Consider the following 17,615-nt stretch of genomic DNA (forward strand, 5'->3'; position numbering starts at 1 on the left):
AGCTTAATTAATTAGTTACGGGGTTTTTCTGTTAGAGCTGACACAGACAACAGTAGGTAGTTGATCACATAAGACATTTCTTTGGCTAAAGTTATAGTTGTAGACCTGTCAAATTATTTTGGTGTCTCATATCTTTATCACTTTTATCATCATTGGTAAATAAACCATATACATCAATAATTTATTATTCTAAGTCTTCATTTTGACTAATACTGATATAGATATGTTATAGTAGAATAGAAAATGAGAGGGTAACCAAATTCATGTGATGAAACAAGTATAAATAAACAAAAACTGAATAAGAAACAAAATCAAATAGAAAATGTATGTTTTGTGATATTGAGTTTGAATTGCAAATTACATAACAAAATTAATATTTATGTCAGAATTTTTAAATGCCAAAATGCAAAGTGTAAAATTTTAGGTATTTAAAAAATTTCTGAAATTGTTTCACAGGGAGATACTTTATGCTGTCCTTGTATCTCCTCTACATTTTTGAATTTTAGAGAAAGAAACCAGAAGTTGTTTCTCTGTACTATGGCTATTAAAACTCAGAGTTGCTTTTACTTCTAAGCATCCTGACCATCTTCTTTGTTTTCGCACTCTGGTCTTGTTGGGTGCCTTGCTCTGTTTGGGAAGACACTTGTCTCTGAACCTCTGCTTGTAAACTGTTTCTTTACTTGGGTCTGTAGAGAATAAAATACTGATCATGTCTGTTAGGAAGACCCCCCCCCCCCCCTGCAGCTCCTTTTCCCTGTGGAATACATTTAGGAATCTGACTTTGTTCTGCCTCTTTTCTACCCTTTCAACTGAATTGCAGAAGTTGGAAATAAAAGGTGGCTCCCACCCATACCCTGCTTCTCTCCTGGGCAGGTCTTTTGTTCTTAACTCATGGGGAGAGAGACTGTTTTGGTTTTTCCCTTTGTGAAATTATATGGTAGAAACTTTTGTGCTTTTGTGTAGTTAATGACAGTATAAAAGTCTTAAATGAATTTACTTTTACTATGGTTAGTGACAGTTTAAAAGTCTTAAATGAATTTACTTTTAAGATCTAAAAGAAAAAATACAATAAAGCCAATTGTAATTATTCCAAGAGAGTTACTTTCAAATTACTTTTTAAGACAAACAAGACATTCTACTAAACAGAGAAAGTATTTCTTTTAAAGCATCTCTAATAAAGACGTTTTTAGAAGTTCAGACACAAGAGCCTACAGCTTCAAAAGCTTACTGCATGCCATTCTCATGGCCAGATCCTTTCTTCAGAAATAGCCCCAAGCTCCAAGTTCCCTGTATGTACTTAGCCAATGTGTTATTTGCACCTACAGAACTCGGCATGTTCCTCCTGGAGACAAGTAACCATCCTCTTGTCACATGCTTTCCATAGCATGTGACACTGGCAGCATCCAGCTGCTCTCTGGGTCTGCTGCGAGCCTTGCACATTCAAAGTCCTCAGAAGTATAAAGAACCTGGTGCCTTTACAAAGAACTAGTCAGCAGTGATTAGCTTTAAAGACGTTAGAGCTATGTGTGGCAATCAGAGGGGAAATTTCAAACTTACTTGCTTGAATATGGTATGTGTTTTATGTAGATGAATGGAAAATATTCAGGTGTCTTCAAATTATGTCACTTTTGTGAGATGCACAAGAAATTTAATGAGATTTAAGGACCTGGTGGCAGCTTTCAAGTTTCATTTTTTAAATATGTTCACTTTATATTTTGTGTATGCTATCATAAATCTCATAAACTAGGTACACAGAAACACAATTTTCCAAATGAGAAAATACTAAAGATTTTCTTCTTTAAAATCTGGAACTTGCAGCTTGATTTTTATAAATGAATTTTTTCCTTGCATATAATCCAAAAGTTATGAAATCTGCCTCCAACTTGCTCAGTGCTGTCATTTTGATATGTTCACAGAGTTGTGCAACACTCACTGAGTTTAGAACATTTTAATTACCACCCCAAAGAAACTCGATCCCACGAGCGTTCACGCACATCGCCCTCATGTCCACCATTTATAAACAAACTACATTTTAATTTTTATCTCCACAGACATGTCTGCTTTGCACAGGTCATATAAGTAGAAACTTACAACATGTGTTCATCTGGATCTTTTCTCACTTAGAATAATGTTTCCAAAGTTCATCTTTGTTGTAACATGTACTAAAACATCATTTTAAATGGTTGGATAATATTCCACAGTATGGATATGCCACATGTTATTTACCCATGGATATTAGTTGATGGATATTAGGCTTATCTACCAAGTGCTTTTGGACTGTTAAGAATAGTGCTCCTATATGCTGTATGAAATAAACTATATTAAATAAAAAGTAAAACCCAGATTATGGTTAAAACCTGAATGAAAAAACGAAAGAAAAAAAGAGAAAGAGGAAGAGGAAGCAGAGGAAGAGGAAGAGGAAGAAGAAGAAGAAGAAGAAGAAGAAGAAGAAGAAGAAGAAGAAGAAGAAGAAGAAGAAGAAGACAACGAAGAAGAAGACGACGACGACGAAGACTGCTGTGGAAACTTTTAGTGCATGTGTTTTTTTCAGTTCTCTTGGGTATGTTTAGAAGCACTGTGTCACGTGGTGTGTTAATGGTTTTCTGAGCACAGGGACAAAATAGCTGACCAAAGCAACTTCAGGAAGTTCAAGGAATTTGTGATGGAACTCATGGAGACAAGAGCTTGTAGGGGGAGGTTCCTTCCTTCTCTGCAAGACCAGGAAGCAGCGAGATTGGGCTTGAACCTTATATTGGTATTACCTTCAAGGGCCACTCTGCTGTATAGTCACAGTCCCACAGATTCTACAATCTCCTGCAGTAGCATCACAAGCTAGAACCCGAATATTCAACCCCACAGACAAAAATAGATAGCTGTTCCTGCCACAGCCATAAGTATTCCATCTTACCCACATCCTCCCCAGAACTGGTTTCCATCTGTCTTTTCCTCAGAGCTGCTTTCATGAGTGTGAAGTAGCAGCTCCTCATGGTTGTGATTTGCATGTCCATGATGACCAAGGACAAAGGACATGTATTATTTCCATGTTCTTAATACTCATTGTTCTGTCTTCTTTGGAGAAGTATCCATTGAGTCTTGCTCTTCCACTGGATTTTGTTTTGTTTTGTTTTGGTGTTTGGTTTTTCGAGACAAAACTGTGGCTTTGTCTCTGTGGCTTTGGAGCCCATCCTGGAACTTGCTCTGTAGACCAGGCTAGCTTCAAACTAACAGAGATCCACCTACCTCTGCCTCCCGAGTGCTGCAATTAAAGGCATGCACCACTACTGTCCGGCTTGTGCCCCCACCACCTGGCTGGATTTATTTTAATTATTGAGTTGTTGGAATATTTTGTATGTGTTAAACACTGTACACTTGATTTTAGTATCTTGGTCTTATGAATTTTCTGGGTTATTCAGAATTTCAGTCACCATGACAAACACCCAAGATGACTTTAAAAGAGGAAAGAATTATTTTGTCTCTGAATTTTATGGCCTCAGCTGTAACCATTGCTTTATGGTGAAACTATATCAGAATATTATGATGGAGGAGCATGCGGCAGAGGCTTTCACTGCATGGCAGTCATAACACAAAGAATGTCTGTGGTAAAGGGCTTACTCCTCTCTTAATTTTATATGGACCCCAGCTTTGGTATGAAACTGTTTGCATTCAGATATCCCTCACACTCAGAAGTACAGTTTACTAACCTGTTAGGTATCTCTCCAAGCAAATTGAAATTTGCTATCATAGAGACTGAGGAGATGTCTCTGGGGTCAAAATGCTTGCCATGAGAGGATGAGTACCAGATTTTAGATTCTCAAGACCCATATAAAGCATGGGAAGTAGAAAAAGACAAGAGCTCCTGAGTAAATTGGGAGCATGGGGACCTTGGGAGAGGGTTGAAGGGGAGGGGAGAGGCAGGGATGGGAGCAGAGAAAAATGTAGAACTCAATAAAAATAAAAAAGAAGGAATAATAAAAAAAAGAAACAAAAAAGACTCTTCAGACTTATATGACAATCAAAAAACATGCTGGGTAAATGTAGACTGCCTGCCTGTTATCCTAGAACCTCAGGAGGCAGAAAAAGGTATGCTAGATAGATTAGATGAATCAGCAAGTTCTGGGCTCCTCATCAAGAGAACTTGACTCAGTAAGTAAAGCAATAGATAAAAATACCTAATATCAACTTCTGACCTCCATATGTACATATACATGACTTGTACAGCTGTATATCCACATCCATGTGTGCCCACACATATATGTGGACCCACACATGAAGACATAAATATGTAGATTAACCATCACAAATAACTGTTTCCTTTAGTGCCATAAATATAATAGATTTTCTTTTCTTCTGACAAAACAATCAGCATTTCTTAATAGAATTACAAATATTTCTTGGTTGTTTTACTATTTTATTTCTATACAATTTTCTCCATCATCACAAGGTTGAATATTTTGTGCTTTGTGTTTGGATGGATAAAGGGGAGGCCCAGTGTTAGTAACTATAGAGCTGAGAGAATCTGATCTGGTTTCTTGCCACACATGTGGATCTTGTCTATAACCTTGATGGGTTTCAGAGGCTCCCTTACCTTCTTTATATGAGTTCATTTCTTGGTTATTTGATGTGGGATTTCCCCTCTGTATGCTGTGAATACCACTGGTTAATAAAGAAGCTGTCTTGGGCCTGGCAGGGCAGAATAGAGGTAGGCAGGGGAAACTAAACTGGGAGAAAGAATGTGGAGTCTGAGCAGTGCCATGTGCCATATAGCCTCCAGAGGGGCAAGATGCCAGCTGCCAGCTGTACCTTGCCAATAGGCCACTAGCCTCGCAGTAAAATATAAAATAATGGGTATGGGTTAATAATAGATGTGAGAGCTAGCTAGCAATATGCCAAAGTGATTGGCCCGGCAGTAATTTAAATAATATAGTTTCTGAGTGATTATTTTGGGTCTGGGCAGCTGGGAAAGAGCAAGCAACCTCCTCACTACAGTTATTCTTGGTTATGAAAGCATTGCCACTATCCCGAAGAGGTTATGTCAATTTGCCACATTAGGATTGCCCAAACTAAAAAATCTTTTAAATGGCATAATTATTAAACTTAGGTTTGCACAGTTTTATCAAAACTAAAAGTTATATTCAAATTAAAAGCAAATCCACACATCAGTAAAAGTCTGGGTCAATATATAAGTGTTTTGGATAAGTTTTCATCCTTGAGGTAATCTGGTGGTGCATTTTCTCAAGTCCTCACACAGGTATTCAGAAATATCAAGATGGTGTACCCAAGATCCCGACAGCCTGTATCACAGTGGAAGATGCAGAAATGATGTCACGAATGGCTTCTCGTGGGAACAAAATTGTTGTTCATCTGGAGATGGGAGCAAAGACCTACCCAGATGCTGATTCCTTCAACACTGTAGCTGAGATCACTGGGAGCAAGTATCCAGAGCAAGTGAGTGACGGGGGAGGACTTCTGGTAGAGGACGTTCTGGTCCGGTGGCCACTTTTAGAATAGTTAGGAGAGAACATGAATCTGTTAGGATGGCCCTCATAGACTCATTAAAACCTGAAGCTTCATATATTTTCCCCATTAATTGTTCACCACACTAAAGAATGGAAGACAACTCAAGGGCAGAGTAAGACCCACAACATGGGAAGTCAATCTGAACGGAAGAGAAAGTTGTGTGTATTCCCTTTAGAGCTAGAAATCATCCCAACAATTAACACCGTGTTAATTTTATGAATATTTTAAGAATCATTTCGAAGTACAATAGTGTAGAATCCAGTTTCTTCATTACGAATCAAGAAAACTAACCTAGATGGAAACTTCTTGTCTAGGTTTGCACAGAGCTACAAAGTGTCTGCAAAAGGACCAAGCTCAGAGAAATACAAATTCAAACCAAGCTTTGATCCACAGTTCAAGTGAAGATTCCAGATTTCATGTATATTTCAAATGATTTTAGAAGCATATCTACACTAGCCAAATGTTAAGTAACAGGCTATTTGTTCTTGGACTTTAGAGAACTTATCTCCAAAGCAACTGGCATGTCACTGATCTTCATAACGATATATGTCACTATCAAAATTAGTATGAGAAGCAGATGAGATAGTGTGTACCAGAGAGCTTGCCTGTGTTGGGCACATCATAGGCACTCACTGAATTTACATATACCTAATATGATACAAAATATGCAAAATGTTTTCTAGACATTCTGATATAAATCTTTATTAGTAACAGCTATAACTCTGGAAATGCAGCTTATTATTTAGAATTATTCAGAATTTCAGACTTGTATTCCTGTGATGGTGAGGTGAAGGAAAAGGTTAGCAGTTATGCCTGGTGATGGGGAAGTGAGGTTTCTGCACAGGTCTGGATGTCGCACTTCTGCGCTTCAGTAAAGACTCCTTTAAGGTCAGGACCCTTTCTTTGCTTCTCAGAGCCTAGAACCTGGGCATCATTATTCATGGGGTCATGACAAAAGCAAGCTCTCACCACCACAATGAGCCAGGTAGCCATAAAGAAACTGAATTTAAATGTTGATAAAAGAGCAAGTCTGTCTCCTTGTCCTTTTGGGAAACTGGTCACAGAAGAATAGTTAAGAGCCTGTATCCCAATGAAGAGTCGTCAGGTCCCTTACAATATAGTCTTCACTGGGGTTGTCTTAGCAGCTTTCTGAGCTAGGCAGCAGAATCTGAACCTCAGGGAGGCAGTGGGAGTTTAATACAGGAATCTTCTGTAGCAGCCATGGCATGTCAGGGTCTAAGGCTGAGGTGTTAGGCAGAGGAGGTTTGGGGAGACAGAGATTGTGATATATCTCTGGAAACTCCCAGGAGGCCATGGGCATTTCCTAGCTGGGACAGCTGGAGCCTCTTTATGTAAGGAATAAATTATCAATTTAAATGGGTAGTTGAATGAACTCTGAAAACATATGCAGTAATCATTACTACAACCATGGTTGAGACTGTTTTCATCATACACAGGCTCTCTCGGGCCTCTTTGTAGTCTCTTTCTTTCTCTGTCTCCTTTCTCACTAGCAAGCAAGGCTTTTTTACTTTTAATTATGGGGAGTGGAGGAAGCCCTGAGTAGTGAAGTCCTGAGTGTGTCTTTGTTTAGCATGGCCATGTTAAGGTCCCTAGATTTAGACCCATGGGAGTGACAAAATCTCTTCCCTAGCTGGTGATGCTCAGGGGTTGACAAAACCTTTCTCTGATCCATGCGAGGGTGTTGATAGTATATGCAGAAAATGTCCACCATATCTGTCCTCTCATAGATTTTTGACCTGCTTCCTTACAGAGACTGCTCCTACTAAGATTGTCTAAACCTGTGTCCTTGCTCCAGCTTTTTGCCCTAAACCCTTTCTCCTTATCTGTGTGTAATAACCCACCTCCTTGTTCAGCTGCATGCAACAACCCCACCTCCCTGTTCAACCCTATATAGTAAGCATAGGGAGCTTCCAAGATGTTTCCTTTCCTCCATCAGAGAGCCTGATCTGCCTGATTCCAGCTTTTCTGCGTGTCTCTCTGTGTGTCCTTTCTTCATCTCCCCAGTCAGGTCCATCCCTGGCCATGGCATGCCATGCTGGACACGACATCTAGCTATGGTTTTATGTCTAGAATTTCTCATGTACGTATACAATCTGCCTGGCTTCTCTCACTCAACAAAATACTTTTGAGACTTACTCCTGTTTCAGATGTTTCTTCTTTAGTCACTGAATAGTGTTTATATGAATCTGATCACATTGTAGCTTCTCAACCTATATTTGTTTTCATTAAAATTAAGACCGTAAGTAAAGACAGAAATGGTTGAAGGATTTTTTTAATTTTCATCTTTAAATTTAGAAAACATCTGCCTTTTCAGAACATTGTGATTATCTCGGTTTATTTGTACTCCGTAGTGTGCAGGATATCCTTGGATGTAGCTCAACATGTTAAAGCCTAAACACATCAACTCCACATCCCTCATTCACTGCCCCAGTTTCTTCTGTCTGTTGAATGAGCTAGATACACCTATAAGCACAGGTGTATTTTATTTAATTATATGAATATGTGTGTGTCTATGTGCAGGTGTGAGAACTAGGGCGTGGGTGCCTTTGGAGACAAGGAGAGGGTGCCTGATACCTTGGAGCTACAGTTAATAGGCAGTTGAGAGTTTCCCAGTGTAAATGCTGAGAACCAAATTCAGGTTCTATACAAAAACAGAAGGGGTTCTTAACCACAGACCCATATGCCAGATCTTAGGCTACAGGTTTTTGTTTTGTTTTTTGAAGATGACTATTTATTTATTTACTTATTTATTTATGGTTTTTCAAGACAGTGTTTCTTTGAATAGCCCTGGCTGTCCTGGAACTAGCTCTGGAGACCAGGCTGGCCTCAGACTCAGAGATCCTCCTGTCTCTGCCACCACGTGGCCTTATGATAATTTTTCTTTTTTTCTTTTTATTTATTTAAAAAAACAATCTTTTTTTCATATAAGAAAGCAAGCTGAGCAAGTCAGTAAGCAGCACTCCTCCATGGACTCTGCATCAGCTCCTGCCTCCAGGTATCTGCCCTTTTTGAGTTCCTCTCCTAATTTCCTTTGATGATGAATAGTGATATGAAGGTATAAGCCAGATAAACCCTTTCCTCCCTCCTCACAGCAATAGTAACCCTAACAAGACTGTCACTTAATCTTTCAACCATAGAGTGAGGAACTTTGCCTAGAAAAGTCAAAGGTCATTGCCCACCCTAAAAAACTATCACTAAAAAAAATACGTTATAAAGAGGTGCTTGTGTCACAGCACTGAGGAGGCAGAGGAAGGCAGATCTCTGATTTTGACACCAGCCTGGTCTACAGTGCAAGCTCCAGGACAGCCAGGGCTACACAGACAAACCCCGTCTTGAAAAACAAAATGAAACAAAACAAAACAAAAGAATACATTATATGCATGTATGAGAACTTCACAAATATAAAAATTATAAAAGGAAAGTAGAAAAAAATATTTAATTTCTCTGGAAAACAAACAATAAAACGATATAAACTAATTATTCTTGATGCAAAAGTTATATAAGAGTCTGTTAAAAATTGTCAAGGCACACTATAAAATATGTCAAAATATTATAAAATAACCTATATCAATATATTAAAATTTAAAATGTTAAAAAATTACCTGGGCAAAAAAATATAATGAGCCTATGGTACAGGGTATGTGCTGCTGGATAGTAGAAGCTCTGTGAACTGTTGGGACAGAGTACTGTTTCATAGCAAATGAGTGTTAACATGTTCATATTCTTACCCTGTAATTCAAATACAGTTAGCAGTTCTCCTATTCTAAACAAACATTTTCATCTCTTTACTGACATTTATTTCACCTTTATTAAATTTTAATGTAATGGCATGCATTGGGAATCTCTAAGGAATAACTTTGCAGTGCTCTCCAAACTGTTGCCCATGGGGTAGTGTTTTCATAAAGTATCTTAACATAAAGCATATATTGAGAAACACTGGGGTAGAGTCACAAGAACTAATAGTGGGATGTTGTTATTTTCCTTTCATTGAATTATTCATTAATATCACAATTATTGTATATCTAGGACACTATAGCAATGACCTTGTCTAAGAAGTTTAGCAGAGACTATAAATATAATCTTCAGACTCTGGTTCTTAGGCTTGTAGGTTATGTTTTCTTTCTAGGTATAAACATTGACTTTTGCCAGAGAGAGGACAGCTTGGGAAAGGCAAGAAGGGAAAAGTTAATGGGCTGCCTTAGAAGGAGCAGACCCTGTTTTTACCATAGGCAGTCTGAAGTCACTGAAAATTTGCAGTGGACAGAAAGTTCACTTTATTCAGGTCAGTGTATACAGTTGAGTAGTCAGAAAGTGAACATTAGCCAGCAGATAATAGACGTTTAGCTGAGAAAATTGAAGTAGTACTGGAAAGAGAAGAATCTGGGAATTATTTGAAAGCTACGACTGGCAGGAGCAGGAGTTAGTAGAAGTTCAGGAAGAGAAGAGGGAGGTGCGCAGGTTGTGTAGGGGGATGGTCCGTACATTCGTTCCACAGGTACTTGCTGGGCCCCAGCTCTGTGCTGGGAGAATGGCATGGAACTCACAGCTTTTGAAGTTGCATAGTGGAGAGTGATACTTAGAGAAGCTCAGCAGGTGGGAAGTGTCCTGGGCAGGGTGTTGTGCCAGGAATGCCAGCTTCACAGAGCCATGGACACTCACTTCAGAGACACCGTCCTGGCCAACAAGGCTACGGTAGGCTTTCTGGAGAGAGGAAGGCTTAAACATGCTGATGTTTCTAGGAACTAGGTTGAGGTGGACAGGGTGTGTTCCACGAGAGGAAGTGATACATATGAAAGGACCAAAGGAGGGTGAGATGTAACTTCCTGTAAGTTCCAAATCCATCTCATAACAAACCTTGCTTTCTTGGAGTTATGTCGTGAAGTAACTTAGAGAAAATGGTATGCCCTGTTTTGATTGTTTCTAAAAGTAAATTATTGAAAAGCTGAACAATCACTTTGGAAACTGCTCTAACAGTGACATTGTCAGGATTCTCATTGAAGGAATAAACAAAACCTGATTGACCTGGTGAAAAACCTTACTGCACACATAATTGAGTAGTTAGGGGTAGGCCGATGCATATTCCCTTCCTCTGAATGTAGCTTGTGGTCTGATGATGTGTAACACCTTCTCTCTGGGTGGGAACACTTTCACCAATTTGAGCAGCTGTATAAACTTTAATGAGCAGAGTCATTATGAAAAGTTTTATATTGGTTAGAACATTTGTTCATATCATAGCCACAGGCTGGAAAATTTTAGGGGATGGGGTTAAGTTTTAAGCTGTCAAACCTGTTCTTTCTTTTCTTATTGTAAAATTTTTATGGCTGAGAATCAGCCAAACTAAGTCAAGGGAGGAAAAAGACATGTGTGGCAAGTATGAAACATTTCATTGTTTATTTTCCAAATTTCTGAATTATGCTTGTGGCTCTGCATGCCTCTGGGCTCAGCTAAAAAGCAAATAGAAACAGCTCCAGCCAGACGATTTGTTTTCAGCAGACTGCCACCCAGGTAGGCAAGGCAAGCCCAGGTGACTAGGCATTCCAGGATTCAAGTCATCCTGGTTTACCAGAATGAACTCACAAGCATGGGACTGTGCTAGTTCATAGACTGTACACCGTGCCCTCATTAGTGATAGAACAATTTGATAGTAACCATAGTTACTGATGAAGACAAATACACATTCCTGGTGTACTTGGTGCTGATAGGTGTCATTCTAGATTCTTTTCACATATTGTTAAGTTGTTATCCCCACATAACAGTCAAGGCAAACAAAGCTACAAGGAATCACAGAGTTTATGATCTGGGCAGCAGAACTGGGATTCAGTCCACATCTGTCCTAACCAGTAACCTATGTTCTTGGGCATTCTTCACACTGCACTTCTTAATCTCTTTCTGGTTTGTAAAATACTTATACCTAAACAAGGCCCTGTTTTACGTGGAATAAAGGAAAATGGAAGCAACCATCAGCGTTAGAAGTAGAAAATGCTTATTGAATACATGTGTATGTAGGGCATGAGATTAGGAATCATTCTGAGCCAGAGAAGAGAAAAGATAACAGGGTGTTTGCTAGTGGCTGGTGGGCACATTCAAAAGTGCCAGCATGGCTCTAATTGCATCATTGTACTATAATTATGTATGGCTTTCATGTCTACCTTTTAGCTGCATTTCTGGGTACTCTGAAGATATTTATTCTATGCTTTGAAACACTGAAAGGCTGTGTGCAGTGAATTCTGTGGACAGTAAATTCTGGAATGAATTTAACCTCCTCTGTAGCCCTGTATACTTCTTGGCTTGGTATTGACTGCTGCATATTTCTGTGACTTACAGTTTACTCTCATCTTTATTTTTCTCAATCCCAACAACAGGATTGATTATTACAGTCCTCACTTTAAGGATGAGGAAGCCAAAGAAGACTCAGATGGGATTAGCAACTAAAGTCAGTGATATACCCTATAGTTTGAGATTTAAACACACACACACACACACACACACACAAGTGTATGAAACTAGGAGTATCATCAGCTGATAGAGTGTTTGTCTAGTATGTATGAAGCCCTGGATTTGATCCCCAGCATTGCATTAAAAGTGGGAGTGGTGGCATTTGTAATTCCAGTGCTCAGGAGATAGAAACAGGAGCAAACGAAGTTCAAACTTGTTCTTGGCTACTTGACAATTTTAAGGTCAGTCTGGGATACAGAGGACCTTGTCCCAGAAGAAAACAGGGCATAATTGTAATTCTTGACTTAGTCACTGCATACAGCCTTTCAGTGTCTCAAAGCACAGAATAAATATGTTCAGAATACCCTGAAATGCAGCTAAAATGTAGACATGTAAGCAATAAGTAATTACAGTACAATGATGCAGTTAGAGCCATGCTGGCACTTTTGAATGTGCCCACAGTGCTTTCTATCCCCTTCTGAGATGTGGAACTGAATTCCTTCCTTACATGTGAACAAATGTTAGTGACTAACTTCCAATGAATGGTGGCCAAGACTTGAGCCAAAAGAGCAATTGGCTTATAGGCAGTGTGTTTTTCTCTTCACACATTGTTTGTTCATGCTAAAGTAAATGCCAGCTATCATATTGGGAGGACACGTTAGGCCACACATGGGGAAGGTTCAAGTGATAAGGACCTAAGGCTTTCTGCCACCACACAGCACAAGCTGACTGACAAGTTGGTCTAGATGGATGATTGCAACCCTGGCCAATTCATGTCAATTGTCATGACAGATCTCACTGAACCATGCCAGATTCTTGACCAACAAAAGCTATGGAAATAATAAATATTTGTTTTAAGACACTAATTTTTTCTAGAAAACTCATATATCAATCAAGAGTAGAACCAAATATAACAGAATAACTAACTGTGTCTGAGTTCTCACAAAAGCTGAATGGTGAAGATGAGAAGTATGGGTTAGAGGTTAATGAGTTGGTAAAAATTTATTGCAAGACATCCTGTGCCAAAGAGGTGGCTGTGTGCACAAACGTGGATGTGTGCCACAGCCAGCACACTTAAGAAATTGCACAATACTGGATGAGAAACAATTCACACAGCTCAAAATGAACATGATTTTCAGAAATTCATCATGTTATAATGTAACAGCTGCTGTTCATATAGTGATTATGATCCAATTGGATTGTTTTAGAAGAGAGGAAATTGATCAAAACATTGTTTGAAATATTTATTTGCCTAGATACAGAGGGGAGGGGCTTGGTCTTGCCTTGAAGTAAAGTGTCAGACTTTGTTGACTCCCCATGGGAAGCCTTGCCCTTTCTGAGGAGTGGATGGGGGGAGTGAGGTGGAGAGAAGGGGGTATGGGAAGAGGGGAGGGAGTGGGAACATGGATAGCTATGTAAAATGAGAAAATATTGTATTAAAAAATCTTAATAAAAAGAAAGAACACTTATGTAGCTTCATACACAAACCTGCCCAGTCACTAAATAATACCTTGAGAAAGACAAATCAAGTTTGCCTACATTCTATTTGGTTCTATTGTCTTGGGGCAACCAAAATGTTACCTCTTCAATGAGGCAGTTAATGTCATACTAATATATTTTGGTAGCATCAAAATACATATTATTTTGACTTGCCCTTATGAAAATAAAGGACTTTAAAAAGAAAAAAAAAGAAAGAAAACCATAGAGTGCTATCATATAAGGAGTCAGGGCTATTCAAAGCAGCCACTTTTCTCTGGCACTTCACTGTCTGGGTATATGTTTTGAAAACTTTTGCTTAATGTAGAGCCAAGAAAATAACTAATGAGGAACACCTGGGTTTTCCCTGGGACATCACTGCTGCCGTTCTGCTACAACAATCAGGTAGAAATTAATATTTCATAACCAATTAGATGATTTCCTACGTGTCATGTTACTCAGCTGAGATTTCAGGAATAGAATTACCCATATCAACTTGTTATTCGATGCTATACCTCATTCATTGACTGACTGTTGAGTGTTATCTATGTATTTTCCACAGTGATAGACTCATAAACCTATTTTGGTATTTACAGAAATCTCTAGTTATCCAGTTTCAAGACTACAGTTCTAATAGATAATAGCAGTTCATGATAAAATAAATAAATAAGAAGTCTGTGTAGGTCTGGAGAAATGGCTCTACATTTTAAAAACTGTATTTGCTCTTCCAGGAGATTCAAGTTTGGTTCCTTCCCAGATTCCATACATGGTGGCTCACAATTGCCTGTAACTCCAGCTCCAGAGGATCTGGTGCCTACTTCTAGCCTCCTCAGACTCCTGTACATACATGGCATACACTCACACATACACACAAACATACACTAACAAAAAATTAAAATACTGATGATTAAGTTGGGTTTTTAATAGAAAGTCAATATTTATGCTTGAAAATAGAGAACAATGAAGATATTTGTTTGGAAATTTATCAACTCAAAAGGATGCTATTAGCATTTTGGATTCACCTCACTATATTATTTACTGAATAGTTTTACATACTTAACTTACTTACATTTTATAAATACTGTCAAATCCTGTTTTTAATTAGCACTTGAAAAAATACCTCTCATTGTTGCAGGGGGCTGCTTATTTGTCCTGGCTTCCCAGAACCGAAATAACCACACAGAAACAATATTATTTAAATCACTGCTTGACCCATTAGCTCTAGCTTCTTATTGGCTAATTTTTACATATTAATTTAACCCATTTCTAGTAATCTGTGTATTGCCACATGGCTGTGGTTTAACAGCTAAAGTTCCATCTGGCTCTGGCGGGGCTAGATGGCTTCTCTCTGACTCTGCCCTTCTTTCTCCCAGCATTCAGTCCAGTCCTCTCCGCCTAGCTCTGCTCCACCCCACCCTGCTCTGCTATAGGCTCAAAGTAGTTCTTTATTCATTAATGGTATTCACAGCATTCAGAGGGAAATCCCACATCATCTCAAAGCTGTTGGAGAGCTAGCTCGGCAATCAAGAGCACTTGCTGGTCTTTTGAGGACTAGAGTGCTGTTCTCAGCACCTATCTCAGACAGTTCACAACCATCTGTAATTCCAGTTCCAGGGATTTTAACATTCCTTCTGGCTTCTGTGGGTAACCACAAGCTTATGTGCACACATGCACGCACAAACACAAAATAAATAATAAAGTAAATCTTTCAAAATATCCCTTGAATAAGAATTTTAATATATTTTATAATTCATTTAGCCTATCACTGGATGAATGATCAAATATGAATCTCTTAGTAAAAGCAGAATCATAGCTAAATATTTAGATAGTTAGGGGATTTTGTGTTCATCTTTTAAACTGTGTCTGGATCTTGTGATTGCTTTAAATGATATTCAGTAGAAAGCTTGGGAAGAGCTTAGCATGGTTCCTCCTGGCCAAGAGAACTGCCATAGTACAGTTTTGATGAGCACTGTGGCCATGTGCCAAATGTGCCGTCAATGTGTTTTTATTCTGCTCCCAGGTGTAGTGCACAGGAGTGAGTTTATATCAGCTGTCGTTATTCATATGCCTCTTTGTAATACTGCTCAATAAATTAAGCATGAGTGATTAGACAAAGCATATTCTTATTCTGTGCACATTCTTGTTTCTTAATTTAAGGTTAAGCTAACTTAATTTAATGTCATAGGAATTTTTAGCAGTCATTATGGGCAGTTAATGCATGTCTTTCCTTAGTCATGCATCATCTCTTTGCAAAATTACAATATTTAATCCTAAATTTATTCTGACTAGTTTTATGCAAAGCACTTCTTCTCTTCCCCCATTGTTTATTGTCAGTTCGTAGTCCAAGAATGGAGTCCTGCAAGGGGAATTCTGAGAGCCTGTGAGAAACCTCCAAGAAAACAAGAAAAGAGTCTTGGGACCTCACTTTCTTTAAAACACAGAATTGTCCTTGAAATGTGTTTTCATTCTCCTCCCAGGTGTAGTGCACAGGAGTGAGTTCACTCAGATGTTGTTATTCATATGCCTCTTTGGAAAAATATGGTTTTGCTATGTGTGGCTCGTCCTTGTGATTGAACCTGTACTCGTCTGATTCTCTTTTACAGTCAGAGTATAAATCGTCTGATGCTGGCTATTGCACAAGACTTTAGTGCACCTCATTTCTAGGCCTCACTCTCCCCAGTTCAGTCCAACAACTAGTGTGGTAAACAAGTAGCATCAGGAATCAGGTACCTGAAGTGGCCTATGAGATAAGAGAGTGGGAACCCTCACAAGAGGAAGCAAGTGAGTATCATGGGGCAGAAAACAGGGAAGGCTTTGCCTTGTGTTGAGTTTGTTCATCATTTCTTAAAGAAAGGAGGAACACAAGTATAATCCCTGGTTTCCAGAAGAAGGAACGTTAGGTGAATAAATATGGGACAGAGTCCAAAAGAAAATTTTAAAAGGCATATAAACAAGGAGGGAAAGATCTGAGTTCAATTTTGAATCATTTGGACATTAATTCAGACTCTTATGAAAACACTTTGATAAGGAAGATAGTAATCATGAATAAGAGATGGTTAATTCCTTGAATGAATATAAACCACATGATCAAACCTTAAAGTTGATAAAAGGGGCAAAGAAGGAGTTTTTCCCTGTGTAAGCAAAATCAAAAGTAATAACAGTATACCATATATGCCATTGACAACTCCCTCAGGTCTCTTACTGGAGCCGCCTCTAGATATGCATCTTCCATTACTTGAGAATGACCCTTAATTCTGGGATGAGGAGTTTGATAATCCATTTAATCTTAAATTCCCTGTAGTTCCTGATGAGGACGTTGGAGAGCCTATGAAAATGCCAACTTTACAACCTATGCAAGCTTGGGCACAGCAGGGAAGAGGAATTTATTTCCCAATTCTTCCCTGGCCTCATGAGTTGTGCTAGGTATTTCCAGTGCAATTTCATCAAAATCAAAGTATTTGCCTAACATACACTAGCCAATCTATTTAAAGCTCTAGGAGGAGAGATGGCATTGGACAGTCCTTGCAGATTATCTCAAGAGGCAAGAAGAGACTCATAGTTATTTGAATCCAGACTAAAAGAACCATTTGCGAATTATGTGGATCCTCCACTTCCTTTAAACTTACTTATTTTCCTGACTAAATTGTCTCTTACAGGTATAACAGGACGATAAACATTTGGAATGAATTTATTTATACATACCACAAGGGAAAAAATACTAATTGTTTACCTTACTCTTCTTGCTCAATTAGTAATTCAGGGGAGGACCAAATGTCAGCAAGTACATAGATTTGATCCTTGCTGTATTAAATTAACCTTAACTAACAACCGTTTTTTTTTGTTGTTGTTTAAACAACAGAGATTTATTTATTTATTTGCAATTCTAAAAATTGAAAATCCATGGGAAATATACATGCTTGATTTTTGGAAAGGACTCTCTCATTTATTTATTTATTTATTATTTATTTTTATATTAAAAATTTCTGCCTCCTCCCCGCCTCCCATTTACCTCCCCCTCCCCCTCTCCACTCCCCCTCTTTCTCCGAAGAGCAGTAAGGGTCCCCTGCACTGTGGGAAGTCCAACGTCCTTCCCCCTCCATCCAGGTCTAGGAAGGTGAGCATCCAAACAGGCTAAGCCCCCCCCCCCAAAGCCAGTATATGTAGTG

The 17,615-nt window shown here is 38.7% G+C and overlaps 1 protein-coding gene across 2 annotated transcripts in view; it reads left to right on the forward strand.

Moving 5' to 3' along the window:
- The window catches only part of Cpq (carboxypeptidase Q), a 352,278-nt gene that overhangs the window by 130,893 nt on the left and 203,770 nt on the right, over positions 1 to 17,615 (forward strand). For both annotated transcript variants that reach the window (XM_038342182.2, XM_038342183.2), the window contains one exon: positions 5,238 to 5,445. In XM_038342182.2, coding sequence (XP_038198110.1) covers positions 5,238 to 5,445 — 208 coding nt within the window. The remainder of the gene's footprint in view (positions 1 to 5,237; positions 5,446 to 17,615) is intronic.

Source organism: Arvicola amphibius, chromosome 9, assembly GCF_903992535.2.
Source record: "Arvicola amphibius chromosome 9, mArvAmp1.2, whole genome shotgun sequence".
NCBI classification, from domain to species: domain Eukaryota; kingdom Metazoa; phylum Chordata; class Mammalia; order Rodentia; family Cricetidae; genus Arvicola; species Arvicola amphibius.